Here is a 22232-nt window from a genome sequence, read left to right as displayed (position 1 = left end):
CATCCATCCATCCATCCATCCATCCATCCATCCATCCATCCATTTTCTTTTCTTTACACCCTTGTCACTTAGTGGGGTCGGGAGGGTTGCTGGTGTCTATCTCCAGCTAACGTTCCGGGCGAGAGGCGGGGTCACCCTGGACAGGTCGCCAGTCTGTCGCAGTTTTTCAGGTATTAAATTCTCTGAAAAGAATTGCAAAACTATTTATTACCTAAAAAATAAAGTATTTGTTTATTTTTATCATAATCTTTATCGTTATCGCAATAGCGCCACAAAATATTGCGATGAAATGAGTCTCAATCGCCCACACCCACAAACCACATTTTATTTTCCTTCCACATAACAATCATGTGACACTTTATGTTGGCCGAATATGAGTAAAAGAATCGTGGAAGTTCTTCCAGGCTGTGTTTTTTTTTAAATTATTATTCATTTCTCTGTAAGCTCGGCACCAACGCTGACTGTGCAGGCCTCACTGCAAGGACTTAATTACCTTGTTTATTGAGTGGCTAATTAGCAAATTGAAAGCAGAATAATTGAGTTTCAAGGGCTCTCATGAGAACCTAATAGGCCTCAGTAGTTGACCCCTTCTGTAGATTTGTTGAGAGGTCTGCTCTTAACAAGAGAGGACTTCACAGACTGAAGAGGAAGGCGACAGCCATGTTGTTGGGAATCCCGCCCTGTTTTAAAACTCAACCTGGTGAGGCTTGAATGACATGCATTCCTGTATATCACCATGGCAATGATGACTTCTTATTCATGAAAAGAAAGGAGATAAAAAAAAACTGTGTTCCAGAAATGGCTGATTGTTTGCATGGACTTCCATAAGTTTGGCTTTTATGTGAAAAACTGAGACAAACTTGTGAAGTGAAATGAAATTTTAAAAAATCCATTCCGTAAACTTAAAGTAAAATTCAAAGCAACCAGTTGTCTTCACAAATCTCATAAGTAGCAATTATAATGTGTGTAATAATAAAAGAGTAAAAGAGTTGCAATGAAACTGTTTAAATCAAAGCAGCAGAGGTGGGCGAATCGGTCCAAAATTTCGATAATATCAGTATCAAGTCAGTATCAGTAAGTATCGATACTACCTTGGTAAGATCGATACTTTCAGCAGATGCTTTATTTTTACATCGTAGTTTCCCAACTCTCCCTCAAAAGATTTTGATTTGATTTGTAAAAACGCACGCAACTATGTTTTGTTTTTCTGTTATTTCTACGTATCACGTTAATAGGTTATCAAAGTATACTTTTGTGGACAAATATACACTTTATACAGATTCCATCTTAGGTTTTAACCAAATAAATCAAAGAAAAACTACAAAAACACCTATTGGCCAAAGGTTTGATGATATATCAAACTTAAATAAGAAAAAGAATCGGTATCAGTATCTGTACTCACTTATCAGAATAATTGTTAATTTGGCGTTATCACACTTGAAAACTGACGTTCGCACAACTTCTCCATCTAACGTGTATGAGCTTGGATAGAAACTTAAACCTCTAGATGTTCCGACACAACCTCACTTTTCACCTTTCGATTTTTCCGTCCAATCTTACTGAGCTGTTCTGCAAAGACGTGTCGTTTTCCTTCCACTTAACAAGTCTGCTGTACTTTGACTTGACCTCTCAGATAAAATCCATCTTATTTTTCACATCCTTGTCTATTCAAACACAAAAACAGCTGCACAAAGAAATCCAGATGCGTTTTTAAGTATAAAACTACAAAAGCACAGAGGTGACCCTCGGTTTTAACAGGTGACTCAGTCCTTACGAGACGGGTACAGGAGGAGATGTGTTGTCCCTCCCAGAGGACACACCCCCAGGCTGTTTGCCTGTATGCGACACCTCGTGTCAATTACCTCCCGCCTCTTCATTTCTCCTCATATCAGCTCAACCTTTCTTTTGTCCTTCCCTGTCAAACACCTTGTCGTTATCAGACTGCAGAAATGTAACTCTCTTGCATTAACATTAATTAATTTAGCGTTGTTACGTCAGTGTGAGCAAGTCAGGATCAAAAATGAACTTTTTTAATTAAAACTTTTATCTTTTTTTTTTTTTTAATTAGTCTTGTTAACTTCTTTAAACATTGTCAACATATTTGACAGAGGACAAATTTACTTTCAGACGTCCCTTTTTTACAGAGTGTCCCCTCAGTGTTTCGGTGTTCTGTGGTCGGGGGCAGAAATTCACAAGTCGATGTTTACATTTGTTGTGCTAAATATATGAACACTGTGCGTGGGTGTTTCCTGCGCTTTGCGAGTGCGAGTTGAGTGTGTTTGTCAGCAAGAAACATTGACTCAGTTTGGTGCCAGAGGCATTAATTGAGGCATCAATTAAAGGAGTTAACGAGTTTGTTTAATGAGACGAAAACTCTGCTTGTGTTTCTGACGTCAGACTCGCCAGACGGGGACTGCTCCTATGAGAAAAAGGTCAGCCTTTTTTTCAAGGCGTCTCCTTCTAGTCGCTGTGCTCATCGTCTCATCCTCTGTCCCTCAATCTGAGTTCTTCTTCTGCCATCGTTTGTTTCTCGTTCTTCTCTGAAAAGCAACATAAAAAATACTAAATAAACCCAGTTAAATGCAGTAAAGTGGTGGTCTTAGTGACTACAAGGGACACTTTTGCCTTGTTTCCACTGAGCAGCAGAGCATGCTATTATGTCTGTTTCTATTATAAAAGCATCCCACACTTTCACTGCTTGTGACAAGCACAAGAGATACTACCATTGTCGCACCAGTATGATGTAACATTTGACGTTTGGGTTTAAACCTGCCTGCCCAGAGTCCAGCAAATGGTGGAAACGCTCTCCGAAATACAACCAAACCAAAAATTTAGCATCAAAATTATTTTACTGTTGTAGACAGAAAAAAAATTCTATAGCAAAGCATTGATTTACATGCAGTTGTTCACTACTGAAGCGGCAATATGCCGCTTTGAACAAATGCTTTGGAGACCCAATTTGCTAGCAGCATCCTTGAACACTTTGGAGGTGTTGTAATGCTCCAGAACCTGAGCTAGCGGTGTCATGTGGTAGTAGAATAAATTGGAGCCTGAGAATGGAGCCTCGTGGTACACCACGTCTGATCTTTGTTTGCTCTGATTTATAATGACCAAGTGACACAAAGTAGCTCCAGTTTGTCAAATAAGATCTGACGCAGTTTAGCACAGTCACAGACAATCCATTCCAAAATGTCAATCAGGATGCAATGATAAACTGTACCAGTGAAACCAAGACAGAAGTGTTTTTATGCATTAATTTTAAAATGTATGTCATTCATAACTCTTACCCATCAAAAACCTAAAAATTATTCCTTTTTTTTCAAATAAAAAAATAAAAAACCCTGTCGACAAACTGCCATTTTAATTATCTTTGCCAGAAATGTTGGGTTAGATATCTAGTCACAGTTATTGAGTAGTGATTAGTAGTGAAACCAGATTAGGTTTCTTTAAAATGATCCATGAGGTTTTAAGGACAAAACCAGGAGAGAGAAGAAACTACCATCTGAACTGTTTCAGGTGGAACGGAGTTGAGGATGTTTCTGAAAAACACTTGAAGGATCCATATCAAGGCTACAGTTAAGAATTTCATGACATTAGCAGATTCAATTAGAAATGCATAATTCATTTAATTAAACATCCAGATCCCTAAATACTCCAGAGTTTATAAAGACAAACAGTTTAGCAATGTTGGACCTTTTTTTTATTTGGAATGAATATTGCTGTTTGAAAACTCTGCAAAGCCATTTCAGGACTTTCTGGATAAAAGGTCAAGAGGGACAAATGGTGCAGACATTACTGAGCCTGCCAATAATAGCAAACAATATTTGGACATTATGACTATTTTTATTGACAATTTCAGAGAAATGTGACTTCCTTGTTCTTTTTACCTTAAAATTCTGAGAAGACTTTCTTTAAAACATGTCATAATGTACCTGCATTTCCTTTCTGTTATCCAACTTATGTTACCTTCTTCCAACATGACTTATTCTTCTATTATTTAACTAAATTAATTTTAAAATCTCCCACTATAAGAATGCAGTCAGACTATGAATTGCAGATTGCTATTTGAGAAACTTAGCATTACACTCAGCTTTGTATTTTGGTGACAATATGGGAAATGTCGTCTTCCAGTGGCTTGTATTGTGTCCTAATTTCCCTTATAATGCTCATATAGTTAGGATGGGGGTTTAATTAAAAAGCATAAATGAGATTAACAACAGAAGGAAATTGAGTCATGTTGTTTTTTTGTTAATGTTTAAAAATTACCAAAAAAATAAATCAACTCAAATTTCAAAAACTATCAAAAGTTTCCAATTACATTAACAAGACCTTTTGGGGTCCTGTTTGAAATTTTGTTGACAGTAATTTTTCAAGCCTTGCCACATATTCTCAAATGTATTTGGAGCTGTGCATTGACTGGACCGTTATAACTCGTAAAAATGCATTTTGATGAGTGTCATTTGTGTCCAATGCAAAGCTACCATTAGGCTGACGTATTGGTCAAAAATTACTTTAGCATGTAATATGCAAGTTCATAAGGCTTAGAAATATCTTAGCCAACAATTATTATGCTCCAGTCCTTTGCATTAGGAATATTACACACACAAATGTCACAATGAATGTATATTTATATATGTTGACCAGTATCACTTTAAAGATGATTTCTGAAGGCAGATGGTTGCACTGTATTTTATTTAGGAATATTTGTGTATGTTATACTCACTTTTCAGGTTTTATTTTGCAAAAATGTAACAATACTGGATTTTCTTTTAGGTTCACTTCGTGGTTATGTGCTGGGTTCTTTTGATTTATTGTGACAGTACAGATTTCTGAGTTTAAAAACTTGAAAATTTGCTAGCAAAGAATCCAAAATTTTGAGATTAATCTAAAAGAAATGCATAAACAACTTTTTTGACATTCAAAAGTGGAACATTTCCAAAAGTAAAAAGTTTTCAACTTTTTAAATGTTCTCTTTTTTCCCCCCAGAAAATGTCTGAGTTTAATCTCAAAATTTCTGCATTTTCTTTTTTTTTTTTTTCCAAGGAAATTTTCCACTCCTTAAACTCAGGAATTTTTGTATTTTTTCTACAAGATTTCTGAAATGAATCTCAAAATTTCTGAGTTTTTTTTTGTTGTTGTAAATTTTCAACTTTAGAAACTCGGAAATTTCCAAATTTTTTCTCAAATATTTTTAAGATTAATCCGAAAATGTCAGCGTTTTCTCGCAAATTTTCCACTTTTCAAAATCAGAAATTTCCATTTTTTTTTATTTTTTCTTGAAAATTTCTGCAATTAATCTGTAATTTTAAGAATTTTTTGGGGGGGAGGACATTAATTTACTACTTCTTTTGTTTTTTTTCCCCTAATGTGCTGTCGTGGATAAATGATGACACTGACCTTGTGCTTCCTCTCTGCCCTGCGTCACGCAGCAGACGGTGGGACCATGAGGACCGTAGTGGCTCTGTTGCTTCTCTGTCTGTGCGATCCAGGACAGAGTGACTGCCAGACTGACTGCCTGTCCTGCAGCAAAATCCTGCCTAAACAGCTCAGTTTCAACACTGTGGTAAGACAAACACACATGCACACACACACACACACACACACACACACACAGGCGCACGCACACACACACACAGTTTCAGTCTCAGTCACTGGGTGTTATCATTCTGAAAGCTCTGTTCAAAGTCCAAGAAGCATCTTTCAACATAATGTTGGTTGCAGACATTTTACTTGTAGAGAATTGAATGCCACTTAACACGAATGAACTCGTGCGAAACCTAGTATCTCCTTCCAATTTGAAACTCTTCACCCCAGCATCTCGTATTTATTCTGCACTCCCAGCCTGACTCAACGAATTATCCTTTTGGCATTTGAGTTTTAATTTGTTGAGGCTAATTGATTCCCGGGGACAGATGTGTGTTTCTTCCCTCTGTGCCTGCTGGTGGTTTCTGTCTGGATAAAGACATGTCTGCGTTTCAGAAGAGTCTTTGTAGGTGGCACACCAGAAGACGTTTAAATTTTGACCGTTTAAAAAACGTTAAGCTCTGATCTATTAGTGTTTGACGCCGGGATCACGGGATCATTTGTGGCCCATTACAGCAGGACAACGCTTTCATTGCCTTTACTAGGACAATAAAATTGTCCTAGTAATTTACCATTCTCTTATAAATAATTATTTAATTTGAAAGCGTTACTATGTTCATGTACATCATAACCGTAGACAAGAAATTTAGCTTGGATTCGGCTGTGAAGTTAATTTGACTTTTTTTTTATAGTGTAAACATGGATCTGGTTCATAGCAGAAGCTCTGTTCAGTTTTTTGTGTCGTCTTTTTTGATTAACTAAAGCAACGACAGGGCAGGTTGTTCCCTGCCTCAGAAGTATAACATTTCTCCACAGTGTTTTTACTTTGGTCTATGTTTCTCCAAAAACGTTTTTAAAAGTCTTTTCTCTAGACATGCTTGCCATATTAGAGGAGTTTTAAACTTCCAGCAGCGGATCACTGTTTTAGTACTGATCCATGGATGTTCATGTGAGCTGATCTCTGAAGGCTATGTCTCTGTGTCCCTGCAAAGCTGCTGTGAAAACTTGAGTAGATTAACTATTATTTGTTTTGGCATTCATTATATTTAAAAACTTGATCAATTTAACTTGATAACTTTTTTTGTAGGAGTGCACCAATTGCAATTTTCTGCCCAATAACCAATCTTTAAAAAGCCTAACCTGCCGATTCCGACTTTTGCCGATACTGATTTTTTTTCGTCTGAAAAGTTTCTAAATATAGAAAGTAGTTAAGTCGGTAACAGAGGGGTGACTACAGTTACAGCACACTTGCTGATTATACCAGTCAAGTCTCCCATTTTGGTCAGGAAACTATTGTTTTTTACTCCCCTCTCCCTCCTTGCTCCCCTCCCATATTATTATTTTTCTATACATGTCCCGTATTGTGCCACCCCGGCTCTCACGTTAATTGCTCCACCTCCCCGCTCTTACAGCAGAATATCCCTTACCTTAGTCTCCCCGACCATCTTTGACAGTAGCACCAGAAGACGACATTTCCCTTATTGCCAAGTCCAAAACTTGGCAGGTATGAAAACTTAACAGGTATGAAAACTTGGCAGGTATGTTGCTGCTGTGACCTGGTGGGCTGGGCTGTCAGTCAGCCATCTCTCATTACAGAGCAAGAAGGGACAGAGGCTGATTTTCAGATAAAAATTGGTGGATAAGATCGTTTTCCCATATAAGTATTGGCTATTCGCCGATTTCATAAAATCAGTTAAATCGAGGCCTACTTTTCAGTTATTCGTATGAAAGCAATTTTGAAAACCATTTTCCTTCCACTTCACAGAACAGCTCGTCATTTAGTGCTGCTTTGCAGTGACTTGTTATATGGACCTTCAATGATTAATTCGTCTTATTCCTCTTAACTCGGCTCATCAAAGGAAGAGGATGATCTCTTGTCTCTATCTCCAACAGGTGTGTTTGATTGGATGCAAAAGCAGCGCCTCTCTTTCCTCCTCCTGGGACATCTGCCGTAAAGCGCTACCTTCTTCTTCCCCCGATGGCACCATCAGAAGAAGATCCCAAGAGGAAGCTGATGTCCTACTTCCTGAGGAAGAGGAGCAAATGGATGGGGGTCTATTCCTCCCCATGGCTTTGCAGAGATTCAACCACGTGACCCGCGCACTCGACCTGAACGACAGGGGTCTGGTCAGCCAGAGCAGCCCGCTGAGTTCCCTCTATGGCTCCCAGGACGCCCTGTCGCTTGCCAATGAGTACGACGAGGAGGAAGAGGCAGGGCAGGAAGGGGAGGACACCGGCGAGGCAGCGAGAGGGCAGGACGACCCGGAGCTGAGCGTCGCCAAGAGGTTCGGCGGCTTCGTCAAAGGGAGGCATGGCTACCGGAAGTTGGTCTCTCCGGGAAGGTCGTACCAGAAGAGGTACGGGGGCTTCATCGGGGTTCGGAAGTCGGCCCGCAAGTGGAACAACCAGAAACGCTTCAGCGAGTTCCTGAAGCAGTACCTGGGCATGAGCACCCGGTCCACCGAGTTCAACAGCGACTCAGGAGAGCTCACTCAGCAGAACGAGGTGTGAGGGAGCGCGCCTCCTTAAGGCCATGACAGACATACCAGATGTGTTTTCAGTTTTCTATTAGAGCAGAGAACATTTCACAGTTAATCTGGCAACATTACAGTCACACAATTTGATTAAGTACATGAAAATAGATAAACCCCATCACAGCTTCTGGTTGTATGAATAGCCTTTTATGTGTATTTTCCTAAACAGGAATCCTTCTTACAATGGAAGGAAACTAAATTGCGTTAGAAGTTACTTTCCATGTCTTAAAAAAGCGTAAAGAAGGATTCGAAAAGTGGAATTGTATTTAAACATTTTCCAAGTTATGAACATAAAAGAAAACTATGAATAATAAAGTATTTCATTTTCCCCTCATTTGTTCTGTTGTATCCATTTCATACTTTAAGGAAGGACAGGGAAATCTGAAAAGTGACATGGAAGTGTGTTGGAACCCTATAAAGCTAATGCCCTTTTGAGATTCTCAAAGAAACTAAATCTAAAATCCTTGCTCTTTGAAAAATTCTGTGGTTCCTTGCAAAAATACCGCTCATTTTTGTTTACATATCGTCTGCTTCGGGCCTTTTCACGGATGAAAATTTGAGCACTTTCGTTTTCGTGTGTCGCCATCTAGTGGACAAATACTTATAGCAGTCCAATATGAATTGTAATGTCTGTTTTTTTGTTCCTTCCTCTGTTTTTCATGTTCTACTCTCTTGATGATAAACATTTAAGCACCACTGTATCTGTGTGTGATTTATGTTGAATAAACTAAAATGCATTTACGTTTTTCTGGTCAGTATCTCCTACATCATACTCCCGATACAGATATATTAAAGTCATTTAACTTGAACAACTCCAGACAGCATGCAGCATTCATTCAGACTTTATGACAGTAATCAGTCTTGATTATGTTGTGCACAGCTGAGCATAAGCTTTGATAGCTTGTTGTGTTTGAATACTTGTGTGTAAAAAATTGTCTCTGAACTGTTACAGATGTAAAATGTTTTGTCTTGTAAATAACTGAATTGAAACATGCCAATAAATATAGTTTACTATTTCCTTCGTGGCTTGTCATGCAGTCTGCGTCTTGGAAGTATTTTGTTCTTAAGAGTCATTATTGCTTATTATGGTGCTATTTGAATTTTTTGTTGTGTTTTCAAGTCATTTTAGGAAGGATGAATTTCTAACTTTTTTAAAATACTGTCTTCATTTGGTATTTCTTTATACATTTTAAAATGGAATAAGCACTTACCGGTTTCTTACTCTCTTGTAAACAAGTTAGAAAAGGTACAAATGATAAACGATTGAAAACTAGGATTGTTATTCTTTACTCACACAGTTAGCATCAGGAAATCAGTCTCCGAATGATCCAACACCATCAGATTTTCATTTACCCATTTCAAATATGAGAAAATAGTACCAAATATAATATTAAAACAGGACACTGCAATACATACCAGAGTAATACAGTTTTGGTGTGTCAGCATTGACACACAAAATACTGTCAGTACTGAGTGTTTTCAAATTTTGTTTGAATTTTAGTTCATTTTTTCACAGTAAATGGAGGAAGGGAGACACGCTAGAGTAAGGATGAAAAACACTTTCATTTATATCACTCTACAAATTTCACTTGAGATATGATTATCTCAAGAATGTCACTTTCCTAAAGTTTTGTGCCAAGTTTTGTGAGTGTATTTTGGAAATCCATTTTTCCCTTCAAAACAGTTTTCACATTTTATCACAAAATGTGCAATGAATAAAAACAAAAGACACAAATTAAGAATAACAAAATGAAGACTCTCACAGCAGATGATTACGACGGTGCAGCAAAATGCCGTTATAATGGCTTCATATAACAATATGTTAACAATGTAACACCCCAAAGTGAACACCCTCACCCTGTATCTAGTTGTAAATATGCCACTAATGTGCTGAATGGAGAATATACAGTTTGATCACAAAAGGTTAAAGTTAATTTATATTAAAAAGAGTTTGAGGAGCTTAAACAAAGCACCATGGTTTCTTATTACAACCTTCAAAATGTGTCATGTTGTTAGAAAGGTGGATCTCAGGATAAGTTTGTTGGTGACTGTAAATTACACAATCAGATAGTGGGCCTGTTCTGCAGAATATCCTGGGCTATTTTATTTTTGCCCCTGGATCTGAAGTATTCATAAAAATAAACCCAGTGTAATCAAAGTAAAATACACTTTTCTATAGAAAAAACTACATTTTCCTATTTTTTAATTTTTTTAATTCATTTATATTTTAAATATATTGAGGGAAAAGCGGGCCCAAAGTCAAATTCCTTGTTTGTTTGAACTAACAAGGGGAATAAAACTGATTCTTACATTTTTAAACGTGTAGATTCTATCCTACGTCAGCACGTACACATTTGGTTGGAAATTCAAATAGGCTAACTGGTGTGGCTAACATTACTTTCCAGTTGTGAAATACAGTTTTGACTATGTTGGAAATGGCATAAATGTTTAAAATGTGTATGGTTGATTTATAAATTTAAATATTTTAATTACACGGGATATTATCAAAACTGACCACGAATCAAATTGTGTTTAGTGGTCCTTACTGCTCTAATTATCTCAGTTCCGACTTGTTTATTAACGAAGTGAAAAGGAAATAAGAAAATAAATGACAAAGCGTGGGAATAAAATGGGGCGTGTGACTTTAATTTGAAGTTCCACCCCGGAAGTAGCGCTTATAATTGAAGCTAGCTTGATTCATGTTGAGACTTTCACTCCTATCAGTCCTTGCTCTTCCCCACTTTGTTTGTAAACCTATAGCAACGTCCTGACTTGGTTGACTAGGTGAGTTTAAGGCAGTCGTGAACAAATTAAATGTCAGTCATGTGTTTTTATATTCTGTCATTCGGCTGAGTTAATATACAAAGTAGAGAACATTAGCTAGCGTCTGCTACAAGCTACGCAGTGTAGCTCCAGTCAACCCTGATAAGTTAAACCCAGCCACCATAAAGCCTCGCAATGTCAGGGCGGCATTTATGTAACTTTAAAAAATGAAGCTTGCTTCGACCGTTTTACCTCTAAACTGACTTCGCAGAACAATTTATGTGTTAAAAGTGTCGTCAGCTAAAGCTAGCGGTCCAGCTATAAGGAAGCTTTAAGAACAGTGCTGTCTTCATGTAACTCAGAGACTTGTTTTCACCTTGCTACTCCTCCAAGACTCCTGCTGCTCTTTAAATGTGGACCACTGAGCTTTTCAGTAAAATAACCCGTGTTTCTTATGAAGGCTATAACCGTGTAATGACTGTCACGCTTGCTTAACCACCATTTAAACTATAAGGAACAGTTCCCGTTGTCTTAATTGCCTTTGCGGCTTTGACCAAACCTCCCTCCCTTGACGCTCTGTGTTTGTGTTTGTCTGCTGCAGAAAGCACAGCCATGTGCAGCTGTGTGCGGAGCTCCAGGGCCATGGCCCCTGCGCTGCTCCCTAGGCTGCTGCTCCCTCAGATGGGCTTCAGGCTGGCGGGCAGGGGGCTCTGGACCTCCCCGCAGTGTCTGGCTGTCAGCGGGGACTCCCAGCTCCCTCCTGTGCCAGGCCAGGCCCGGGTGGTGATCTGTGGAGGCGGGATTGTTGGAACATCAGTGGCCTACCACCTGGCCAAACTGGGCTGGACGGACATCGTTCTGCTTGAGCAGGGCAGGTGAGATGAAAACTCTGTTATATTTAAAGGGGCACAATTATGTATTTACCAGGGACATAGTGTCATTTTACTGCACCAACTCCATTAACTAACTAGCTAAGTTGCCTTCAGATGATTTAAATGTATTGAGCAGCTTGAAATCTGGAAATTGGACCTCTGTCTCTTTAAGAAACTTTTGCTCTTTCAAGACATAATCCTCAATTAAGCCTTTAGCATTGCTCTGAGGAGCTTTGTACAGAGAAGTAGATGTGAATCTCTACAAGGTGCTTGCTAATTGCAGCTGGCTAGTCTGAAGGAGCTAAGTGGGGGAGTTGCAGGGAAGGAGTGCTCTGTAATGTAGAAGTTCACCTGAAGACAAAGAAAAGGTGTCCCTTGGTGATAGTAAGGATTTTGCAAATGGTTGCCACGGGAACCATTTGGAGCCAAAATTATTTCTTAAACATGTATAAAAGAATCAAAGCAACACTCCAGGCAGCTTTTTGATGAGGGAATAACATTACAACATGATGTAAAATTCAAAAAAGTTTATTTTTACATCACACTGTCTGTTTAATAATTTGGGAATATTATTCAGGATTAAACTTTCAGATCTGAATCGTGCTGAATCCAGCCTTAAATTGGTTCATTTTGGTCTCCAGGAGGAGATCATAAAGTTGAATATTATGTTCTATTCATATTATGCATTTCGCCCAGGCTTGGTGCAGGAACAACCAGACTCTGCGCTGGCATTCTCAGCATGGCTAAACCGATCTCCATCGAGTCTAAGATGGCCAACTACTCCAGCAGCCTTTACCAGCAGCTAGAGGAGGAGACCGGCGTTAAAACAGGTTAGATGCTTTCACAGCCTTCACTCATAGCCAGCTTTTGGTGCTGGAAATAAAGGAAAAATTACAATGTGTAACTTCATCATCATTAACTTGAACTGACAGATACAAATAGCATTTTGCTCCACCTGTCTTTCCTCTGCATCTGTGTTGGATATGATTAATTAAATTTGTGCTAGACATCCATAAAGGAATACAATGTGGCTCTAAAATAGTTTTTTGCATTAATATGCAATTGCATATTGCATATTATTATATGCATATTCCCGTTTGCATTTTATATTGACCATATAAGATCCTTTTTGGGAAGATTATGCACTGGAATTTTATATTTTTGTAAGACTGTGTTATGGCAAAAATAAAGCTTGCAAAAATGTGCAACTTTGACCCCAGCTTTTGGAAAAATGTGCCGCAAAATCAGCCGTTTTAGGTTGCAAAAATCATTAAAAAAAAACATAGCAAAAATTCTGGAGGGCCTAAATGCAGCATTATAGGTTTAGCACATTCATGAGTTATAATCAGTCCAGATTGAAATCCCGACCCCCTCTCATCAAATCCGACGAAGCAAAAACAAAGAGAAATGGTTGGAAATCTCCATGTCTAAATGTATAAAACTAGTAAAGACGTCATTTTTCTTCCACTTCATTGGCATTTCCTATCTTGTGTTAGCCTATCATGTAAAATCTAAATAAAATATATTGAATTTTGTGGGTTTTAACTTGACAAAGTATAAAAAAAATAAATAAAAAAAATAAAAAATATATGTATATATAAGCATTTCTGACTTCTTTTCTTATTATTTTCCAGGTTATGTGAAGACCGGTTCTTTGTGTCTGGCGCAAAATCAGGATCGCTTCATTTCACTTAAGCGCCTGGCAACGAGACTCAAGTAAGACAGGCGGTTGAACTCAGTGCTACATGGGTGTAAGCGGATGCCACCAATTTGCTTGATTTTAAAGACGGTAAAGAACAATGAAGTTCCTAATTTCTCCACAGAGTGTTGGGGATCAACTGTAACATTATTAAACCCAAAGAGATCGCCAAACTCCACCCCCTAGTCAACATTCATGACCTGGTGGGGGCGCTGCATCTCCCCGATGACGCTGTGGTGTCCTCGCCCGACGTTAACCACGCGCTGGCCGTGGCTGCCGCCCGACAAGGTAACTTCAGAGGGAACCCTGACTTTGCCCCATTTTTGTCTCTCTCTTTATCTTCCTCCTCATGGTCCATTTCTGTTGGTTTTCAGGGGTCCAGATTCTGGACCGGACCGCCGTTCAGCAGGTGGTGGTGGAAAAGGGCCAGGTTATGGCCGTGGAGACTGATCGTGGCTCCATTGAGTGTGAATACTTTGTCAACTGTGCCGGTCAGGTAAAACTCACGCTCTCTGGACTCGTGCCTTGTTTACTTCAGGAAGTTAGCTGCATATTATTTTCAATGACATTAAACAAGATTTCTGCGCATTCTTATAAAGCCTTAAATTCATGTATTTAAAATGGAGGCCTTAAAATGTATTAAATCCATTGGAAGATACGTAAGTTGGCCTTGCATACGTTAACCACCAGTCTTAAATTAATCTTTAATCTTGTATATTCCATATAGTTTTCTCGTGGGACTTTTCTGTCAGGCTAAAGTTTGAGTCGCCATAATGTTCTGTGACTCAAGGCAGTTGAGGCGACTGCTAGCCTCAAGGTTTTATTAGCTGCTAATAAAACCTTGCTAGCTAACTAGCTTTACTGCGAATATCTTTGGCAGACTGAGGTGGGTCTGGTTTGTTAGGTTCATGCAGTCATCTGGTGCTTTTTCTCCGTGTGTCTCCACTAAAGTGGGCTTACGAACTGGGCCAGGCTAGTGAAGTGAAAGTGTCGGTCCCGCTCCATGGCTGTGAGCACTTCTACCTCCTCACCAAACCTCTCCAGGAGCCACTGGCGCCCAACACTCCAGGTCTCTAAAATTAAATACACTGATTTACATTTTTTTTTTGCCATAGCTTCTAATCCATTTGCAAAGTCTGATTTTACTTGAAACTGCAGTTTTGGTAGTATTTTAATACGTAATCCTCCTTTGCTCTGCTAGTCACAAGATGATGTCAGAGGCTCTGGGATCACAGGTTGCAAAACCAGAGATTAGGAACCACAAACATTCTTCTTGGTGGATTTCTGTTCTTGTGTATGAATTGTTAAAGTTGAGGTTGGTCTAATAGGACTTGTGTCTGTGATTTTATTTATTTATTTTTTCCAGTTATAATTGATATGGATGGTAGGATGTACGCGAGGCCGTGGCAGGGAGGCCTTTTGTCTGGTGGCTTTGAGAAGAACCCCAAACCGATCTTCACCGAGGGCCGCAACCAGCTGGAGATCCAGAACATGCAGGAGGATTGGGATCACTTCGGTAACGAGGACAGACTGCTATTTCTGAGCACTTTATTTGACTGCATGTCAATATATTACAAGGCTGCAGCGCATAATTATTTTAATAATCAATTATTGTATTGATTGAGTGTAAAATTGGCAAATGCTGTAAATTTTTCATTTAATCACTTAAAGCCCTTTTTATATAATATTAGAAATACATTAAAAGATGCAAATAATCAATTTTTTTTTAATAAATAATAAAGCAAACATTTTATTTTCCAAAATGCAATAATGCAGCATTCCTTTAGCAAATGATTGATAATTTGTAGCAAAGGATGTATCTGCAGCTAAAAAAATACTTGTAATATCAACATGTGAGAAGCTCAGCGTTCAATAGAGTGTAGGACGGATCTATATCCATTATTTTTTGGATTAATAATCACAGAAAAAGGTGCTAAGGGGGATATTTTTTGTTCTTTTTTTTTCTCCAGAATTTAAACCAGGTAAAGCTAAAACTATGATACTTGAGGAGTTCTGGGTAGAACAGATTTACAGGCAAATGTTTGTTTCTATCATAAATGCAAAATGTATATAATTTTGTACAGCTTTGGCTTAATTACTGCCCTGATTAAGTTATTTCAGAAAATTGAATTTTTTTTTTAGTTTGCATACTCCTGTTTAATTATGAACTAAATTGACGATTATTTCAATAATCGATTCATCATAATTAATCGTTTCAGCCCTTGCAGATTACACAGGCAATAAATTAGGCTATAATGGATTTTGAATTCTCCCATATTCAGCACAGATGAAAATTTAATTAAATCAGTTAAATCATTCTCTTTTTTTAATACAAAATATATACTTTTATTTAATATGAATGTCTTGGTTTATTGTTTTTGACTCTGTGGGTCATTGTACATATGTCCAAACACACACGTGTGCTTCAATCTTTTGTCCTTGGCCTCATGGTAGTAATTTGAGAGCCTTCATGTAAGCCAACAGGTCGTCATAACTCCCGTCAACCTGATGGGGAGGACATAAGTTCTCAGCCAAACCTGAACCACAGCAGCGCGCAACTAAAATACCTCGACTAAATTCTCACAGAGGGGCCACTTTGGCATAACAACATGCCTTCCGAAATCTGAACGCACCAATCCGGATTATTAGAACATGGAGATATTTGTCGGATAGCGAACTCCTTACCGTTGCGCTCTTCTGCTTCCAGAGCCGATGCTCAGCGCCCTGCTGAGAAGAATGCCACACATCGAAACGGCCGAGATCCACCAGCTGGTCAACTGTCCAGAGTCCTTCACGCCCGACATGCGCTGCCTGATGGGGGAGACGCCGGGTGTGTCTGGCTACTACGTGCTGGCAGGGATGAACTCCTCAGGTCTGGCCTTCGCCGGAGGAGCCGGGAAGTAAGCAATAAATCATTAAATGGGGGAGAAACTCTGTTTTAAAATATTGTTTTTAGTTTTACATGCATTATTTATTTACTTTTTCCATGTGTGTTGAATGGAAAGAAATGTTTTTCATACATTGAGGCTCTGCTGTGATGCTGACGTGTTCAGTGAAGCTCGAACAGCCTCTTCCTGCTCTGTGCAGGTACCTGGCAGAGTGGATGACCTATGGCTACCCCACCGCCAACGTCTGGCCTCTGGACATCAAACGCTTCGGCAACCTGCAGAGCAGCCGAACCTTCCTGAGACACCGAGTCATGGAAGTCATGCGTGAGTAGCAGCTGCTCCTTTAATTAGAAGTTAGTGGTGGCACTTAATTTTCATTTTTAGTCGAGTTATTTGCAGAGTCTGTATTTAATTAATTGAAAACAGCATATTAACAAAATTAGCAACATGTTCAATTCAAAAACCCTTCTTGCTACTAAGTTATTGAATAAATCTGTTATTTAGGATAATAGATTTACTCTGTTATCCCATTCAACTTTAACGTGTTTCAGGAACCTCAAATCAATCATGGAACTTCTTTGAAAAAATACTTCTCTAGAAATGTGGACGTCAGATTTACATGCGTACCAGAAACACACGAATGCAAACGTTTTGACCAGAACCTTTTGCATTTGTGTTTTTAAAGAAAAAAAAAAAGAAAAAGTCCTGATAATATTGTAATTAGATATCTTCCTCAGATCCACAAGGTCCTCTGAAGCTCAACACTTGATCTGTTTACACTCTCAACTCTAAGGTTTTTCACAAGGGTTCCTGCACATGCTGGAAAATAATTAAACTCATTGGTATATTACAGTATTATCTAGTTCTGGGTAATTATGGAAAAGAAAAGAGTTCAGAAAAGTTTTGGATTCTTTTTCTCAATCCACATATCTCCTCCTAGCCATTCATCCACCAAACATTCATCAGTTTACCAGTTTCCTAACAGTGTTTATGTGAGTCACTCGTATTGAATTCTTTGTGTGTATACATATAGTGATAAGTTTTTTTTTAATGTTTTTTATTGTTATGCTTGTGCGTCGCATGCTTAGCCCTGCTGTATGAGCTGAAGGTTCCTCGGTGGGACTTTCAGACCGGCCGGCAGCTCAGGACCAGTCCCCTGTACGACCGCCTGGACACCCAGGGAGCTCGCTGGATGGAGAAACATGGCTTTGAAAGACCCAAATACTTTGTTCCCCCTGGGAAAGGTGCATACTGCTCAGCATCCACACCAAGCTTCTCAACTTCCTAACAGATTTTTTTTTACTAGCCAGTCTGAGAATCAACAACAGAGAGTGAAGTAGAGCTAAGAGGAGTCATTGCAGGTGCTGTTCCAAGAATACACCTAATATACTTCATTCTCAGTAAAGATGGAACATCTACAGAAATGCAGTGATTTTTACTGCAGATTTCCCAGAATTTGTCAGCAGAAACTATTACGACCGCTACCAAGAAACTGAATTCAGAGAAACACATTGTTTATGGTGCGAACGTTATTGATTTGAACCAAGGGTTCAAACTCATTCTTTTGAGTTTCTGCAGTGTGATTTCTGGAGATGTTTCATGAATAAAGCCCCTGCCTTTCCTTTCTTTTCAGATCTGCTGTCCCTGGATCAGAGTAAGACCTTCTACAAGCCCGACTGGTTTGATATTGTTGGAGCAGAAGTGAAGTGCTGCAAAGAGGCTGTCTGTGTCATCGACATGTCCTCCTTCACCAAGTTTGAGCTGACAGTGAGTCACGTCTGACATTTGGCATCAAATTAGGTAGAAAAAACCCAGTTCCCCTCATCTGTAGCAGTTTAACTATCATCTTTGCCTTCAGTGTTGCATTGATTTGTAACAAATTATTGGCTCTTTTTAAAGGTACCAGCTAGACTTTTCTGCAGAATCAATAAAACACTATTATATATAAACATGTATAGTTCGTCACCAAAAGAACGTGACAAGATCAAGCTTTCTATTTGTGTTGCCATTTTGTTGTTTCATTCAGAGTTTGTGTGAAAATGCTTTTCAAACTGCTCAGCTTTGTAATAAATTGCAATCTAACGTTTGATTAGACGCCTCAATTTGGAAAATGTTAATTCCAAGTGAGCCCAGAAGTTTACATACAACAAATGAAAATAGATTTTTTTTTGTGGGTAAGCATTTAATTTGAGCAGGAATCTAACATTTTATTATAATTGTTTCAGTGTAGTATGTTACCACAGAATATTATTAATAACAGTAACAAATGATATGCAATAGTAAATTTAAACTCCCTTTTTTAGCTTTTTATTATTTTTTTTATTTTACATTTAAGTTGTTTGAAAAGTGCTCGAATTTTACTGGGAAAAAGTATGCACAGCCTGTTCTGCCAAATACATGCCTCTTATAGCAATTCACTAGAGTTCTTCTGCTCTCGTCTCTTGTTCATTTCCTCTCTTCTTCTCTGTTTTTGATTAAACTCAAACATTTGGGTTGGATAAAGCACAACGGAAGTGATTTGTGAACTTTTGTCTCAGTCTACAGGTAACCAGGCTTTGGAGCTGCTGCAGTATCTGTGCGCCAACGACCTGGACGTTCCTGTCGGACACATCGTCCACACCGGCATGCTGAACGAGAGGGGCGGCTACGAGAACGACTGCAGTGTGGTCCGCCTCAGCAAGAACAGGTTGGAGCCAAGGAACGGCGCCACAGACTTGAGGTCTATGGCATGAAAATCTCATCTAAAACGAAAAACGATGTCCGTTTGCCTCCAGTTTCTTCATCATCTCTCCGACGGACCAGCAGGTCCACTGTTGGTCTTGGATAAAGAAGCACATGCCCAATGACCCACACCTCCACCTAGAGGATGTGAGCTGGAAGTACACAGGTGAGCCTCAATGTCCTACTACCCTCTCTCTCTGTGTCTCTTGAAAAGGTTACTTATCAAACTTTTCTCTTTCAGCTCTGAATCTGATTGGTCCACGAGCAATGGACGTCCTGGCTGAGCTGTCGTACGTCTCCATGACGCCCGAGCACTTCCCCTCCATGTTCTGCAAGGTGAGAGAGACGAGTCGAAGCAAAGCAGCTTGTTGTTTGTTCTGTGCTCTTGCCCTCATGTTGCCCTGTTTGTATTTGCAGGAGATGAGTGTGGGCTACGCCAACGGGATCAGAGTGATGAGCATGACTCATACTGGAGAACCAGGTTTCATGCTCTACATCCCCATAGAGGTGCAAACGAGTTGTATTTAGACAACAGGACAGGGTGTTTGAGGAAATGCGCTCAATTTTCTGATCACTTTTGACCTCATTGACTCATTGAATTTAACAACTTCGATTCATTTTCAAAAGAAATGTGACTGCCCATATTTTGAATTATCCCTTGTGGTGTAAAATTTTATTTACTTGGTTATGGACAATGATGGTGTTCTTATGGAGAGTCTGTCTAATTAAGCTGAAGTCCAGGCCATGGACTGAGTATAAAAGCAACCTTAAATCAAAAATGGTGCACCAAATTTATGATTTTAAAAATGAAATAAATTTATTGTGTAACCAACCTTCATAGAATGGTTTGGAGGTCCTCCATTAAATCCTAACATGACACAATAGGTTAACATCAACTTCTGATTGCCACTGACCTGTCACATCTTCTCTGTGTGATGATTTATACCGGTAGGGATTTCAGGAAAAACACAGATTCCTGTGAAGTTTAACTCTGATGTCATCCATCCACTCCCTCCAGTACGCACTGCATGTGTACAACGAGGTGATGTCAGTGGGACAGAAGTACGGCATCCGTAACGCCGGGTACTACGCGCTGAGGAGCCTTCGCATCGAGAAGTTCTTTGCCTTCTGGGGTCAGGACCTCGACACGTTCACCACGCCGCTGGAGTGCGGACGGGAGTTCAGGGTCAAGTTCGACAAGGTCGGTCCGGCCGCTGGGGAAATGTGCTCTAACCGCACACCCACGGCATTTATATTGGAGCGTGAAGCTTCGTTTCAGTCAGTTTGCCATCTGCTTCGCTCGAAATGTTCTGACTGCAGCTGCAGAAACAACAGGTGACACTTTAAATCAACAAGTTTACTGTTGAGCTCAGAACCAGAACCTCTGGTGAGTTGCAGCTGTTGTGGCGGTGCAGTATTGCTAAAACGGGCTGCATGGTTAATAATCCGTCCCAACACTCTGAGAGGGAACATGGCTCTGCAGGCGCCACAGCGTGGGCTCTGGCTGCCTTTTTTTATAGAGCAATTATTTGTTTGTAAACACAAAGGACATGCACACTTTGCCTTTAAACTGTCACTGGTTGGTATGGTTACTTTCCATTGTCTTGTTGTTTTAACATTAATAAACTCATGTAATAAACTCATGCTGTGTTTATTACAGCATGAGAAAACAAGTTATTCTTCAGCATTAGTGAATGAGATACTAAATAAGGAGGAAAGAGGCGGATCTGAGCTCACTGCGATCTGTAAATAATTTAATAATTGCAAATAGTTTGAATAGTTACAATATATTCTGCAGGTGACACACACAGCGACAGTGAGTGTGTACGCAGCGTGACGTCCACTGATAATCCCTCCCTGTCTCTGTGCCTCTTCTCCACAGGACACTAACTTCCTGGGCCGCGAGGCGTTGCTGCAGCAGCGCCAGGAGGGCGTGTTCCGCCGCTTCGTCATGCTCGTCCTGGAGGACCACGACACAGAGCTGGACCTGTGGCCGTGGTGGGGCGAGCCCATCTACCGCAGCGGCCAGCTGGCTGGGACCACCACCAGCAGCGCCTACAGCTACACGCTGGAGCGCCACGTCTGCCTGGGCTTCGTGTCCCCACCGCCGGGCCCCGAGGGCCTCCCCACGCCCATCACCCCCGACTTCATCAACCGCGGTGACTACGAGGTGAACATCGCTGGACAGCGCTACCCGGCCAAGGCCAAGCTGTACCCCTTCAGCTCCCTCTTCACCCAGCAGAAGCGGCGCAAGGAGGACATGGAGCTCAGCAACCTCCAAGGGAAGTGAGGCGAGACGCGCCTCCCCAGAAGACACTCCTTCAGTTCACCCCTCCTGACCCAACCCAGTGCCTGGTGTGAGGGCTGAACTTACAAGCACTTATTGTTAGTACTCTAAAAATCAGTTTTGGGTTTTCATCCTCTGCTTTTAAAGTGCAATATTTAGAAAAGCACCCAAGTCTTGACCTTTCATCTCGTTGAAATCCAGTTTTTCATCCCGCCGTGTCGTTCCGACCCTGACAGCCCTGACTGCTGTGCCGCTGCAGTCTGTGGTTACATGGCTTCATCAAGGCGATATCAACACTAGCTGCTGCAGAATTTACCAGTTTGTTGACTTTAACCCAGGGGTGTCCAAATGACGATTTAAAAAAAAAAAAAATACAAAACCTATAAAAAACATTTTTTTTACATATTTGTTAAAATTCTCACCATGTCGTAACAGTATAACTTGAGACAGATAATCTGTGAAAAGATCTTTCCTCTTCACCTCCTGCCTGAAGAAATGCACTGCTCCTGGTCATCATCCTTGTGCACGTGCTGCTAAACGTGCTAAAAGTGGAGAAAAACAACTTGCCGTTTAAGGACAACAGTTTTTCCGCCGTCATTGGTGGCCATGCTAACTAGCATTAGCAACAATGGCAAGATGTGCTGCAGCTGTATCGAAGGGGGAGGAGGAAAGCGGCATACAGCCTTAATTGACAGCGCTAAGACCCTCCTCCTGGCTCTGATTGGGTGTTTCTAGTTAGCTATTCTGCCTTCTCCCAGTTTTAGTTTTTATTTTTTTTTTCTTCAGATTCTCACGCCGTCACAACATGGTGACAGTTTGAACAAATATGTAAGAAAAGTATTTTCTTTTATAAAAGTTACATACTACAGCTTTAAGGAGAGAAAC

General features: G+C 40.0%; 2 protein-coding genes and 1 long non-coding RNA gene across 4 annotated transcripts in view; 2 read left to right on the top strand and 1 right to left on the bottom strand.

Annotated features, from left to right (window-relative positions):
• pnoca (prepronociceptin a) overlaps positions 1-9155 on the top strand; it is an 18233-nt gene extending 9078 nt beyond the window's left edge. Inside the window, exons 2-3 of one of the 2 annotated variants that reach the window (XM_007549075.2) lie at positions 5430-5563; positions 7477-9155. In XM_007549075.2, the coding sequence (XP_007549137.1) occupies positions 5444-5563; positions 7477-8094 (738 nt within the window). In that variant the 5' untranslated portion in view covers positions 5430-5443 and the 3' untranslated portion in view covers positions 8095-9155. The remainder of the gene's footprint in view (positions 1-5429; positions 5564-7476) is intronic. The other variant, XM_016670009.1, reaches the window with a different exon arrangement.
• On the bottom strand, positions 2337-5486 carry LOC103136007 (uncharacterized). The gene is made up of 2 exons (XR_475985.1): positions 5398-5486; positions 2337-2540 (listed from the first exon to the last, which is right to left on the bottom strand). It is a non-coding gene; the product is annotated as an uncharacterized LOC103136007 (long non-coding RNA).
• A 1632-nt stretch (positions 9156-10787) lies between the features above and the next one.
• Positions 10788-21704, top strand: pdpr (pyruvate dehydrogenase phosphatase regulatory subunit). Its single transcript, XM_007549074.2, has 18 exons — positions 10788-10901; positions 11482-11755; positions 12449-12582; positions 13387-13468; positions 13576-13739; positions 13826-13947; positions 14403-14520; positions 14818-14967; positions 16159-16351; positions 16539-16663; positions 17428-17583; positions 17973-18106; positions 18877-19025; positions 19114-19226; positions 19302-19396; positions 19478-19567; positions 20079-20261; positions 20943-21704. Exons 2-18 carry the CDS (start codon positions 11493-11495, stop codon positions 21348-21350), a joined length of 2679 nt encoding a protein of 892 aa, XP_007549136.1. The 5' UTR covers positions 10788-10901; positions 11482-11492; the 3' UTR covers positions 21351-21704.
• The last annotated feature ends 528 nt before the right edge of the window (positions 21705-22232 follow it).

This window comes from Poecilia formosa, unplaced genomic scaffold (genome assembly GCF_000485575.1).
Source record: "Poecilia formosa unplaced genomic scaffold, Poecilia_formosa-5.1.2 Scaffold29, whole genome shotgun sequence".
In the NCBI taxonomy this organism is placed as follows: domain Eukaryota; kingdom Metazoa; phylum Chordata; class Actinopteri; order Cyprinodontiformes; family Poeciliidae; genus Poecilia; species Poecilia formosa.
Note: the sequence above shows the minus strand (reverse complement) of the source record. Positions and strands in the feature narration are given on the sequence as shown.

Coding starts and splice junctions, on each gene's coding strand:
- pdpr (XM_007549074.2), top strand. CDS start 11,493: ATGTGCAGCTGTGTGCGGAGCTCCAGGGCCATGGCCCCTGCGCTGCTC. Junction 13,740..13,825: donor CGTGGCTGCCGCCCGACAAG/GTAACTTCAGAG, acceptor GTTGGTTTTCAG/GGGTCCAGATTCTGGACCGG. Junction 16,352..16,538: donor TTCGCCGGAGGAGCCGGGAA/GTAAGCAATAAA, acceptor TGCTCTGTGCAG/GTACCTGGCAGAGTGGATGA.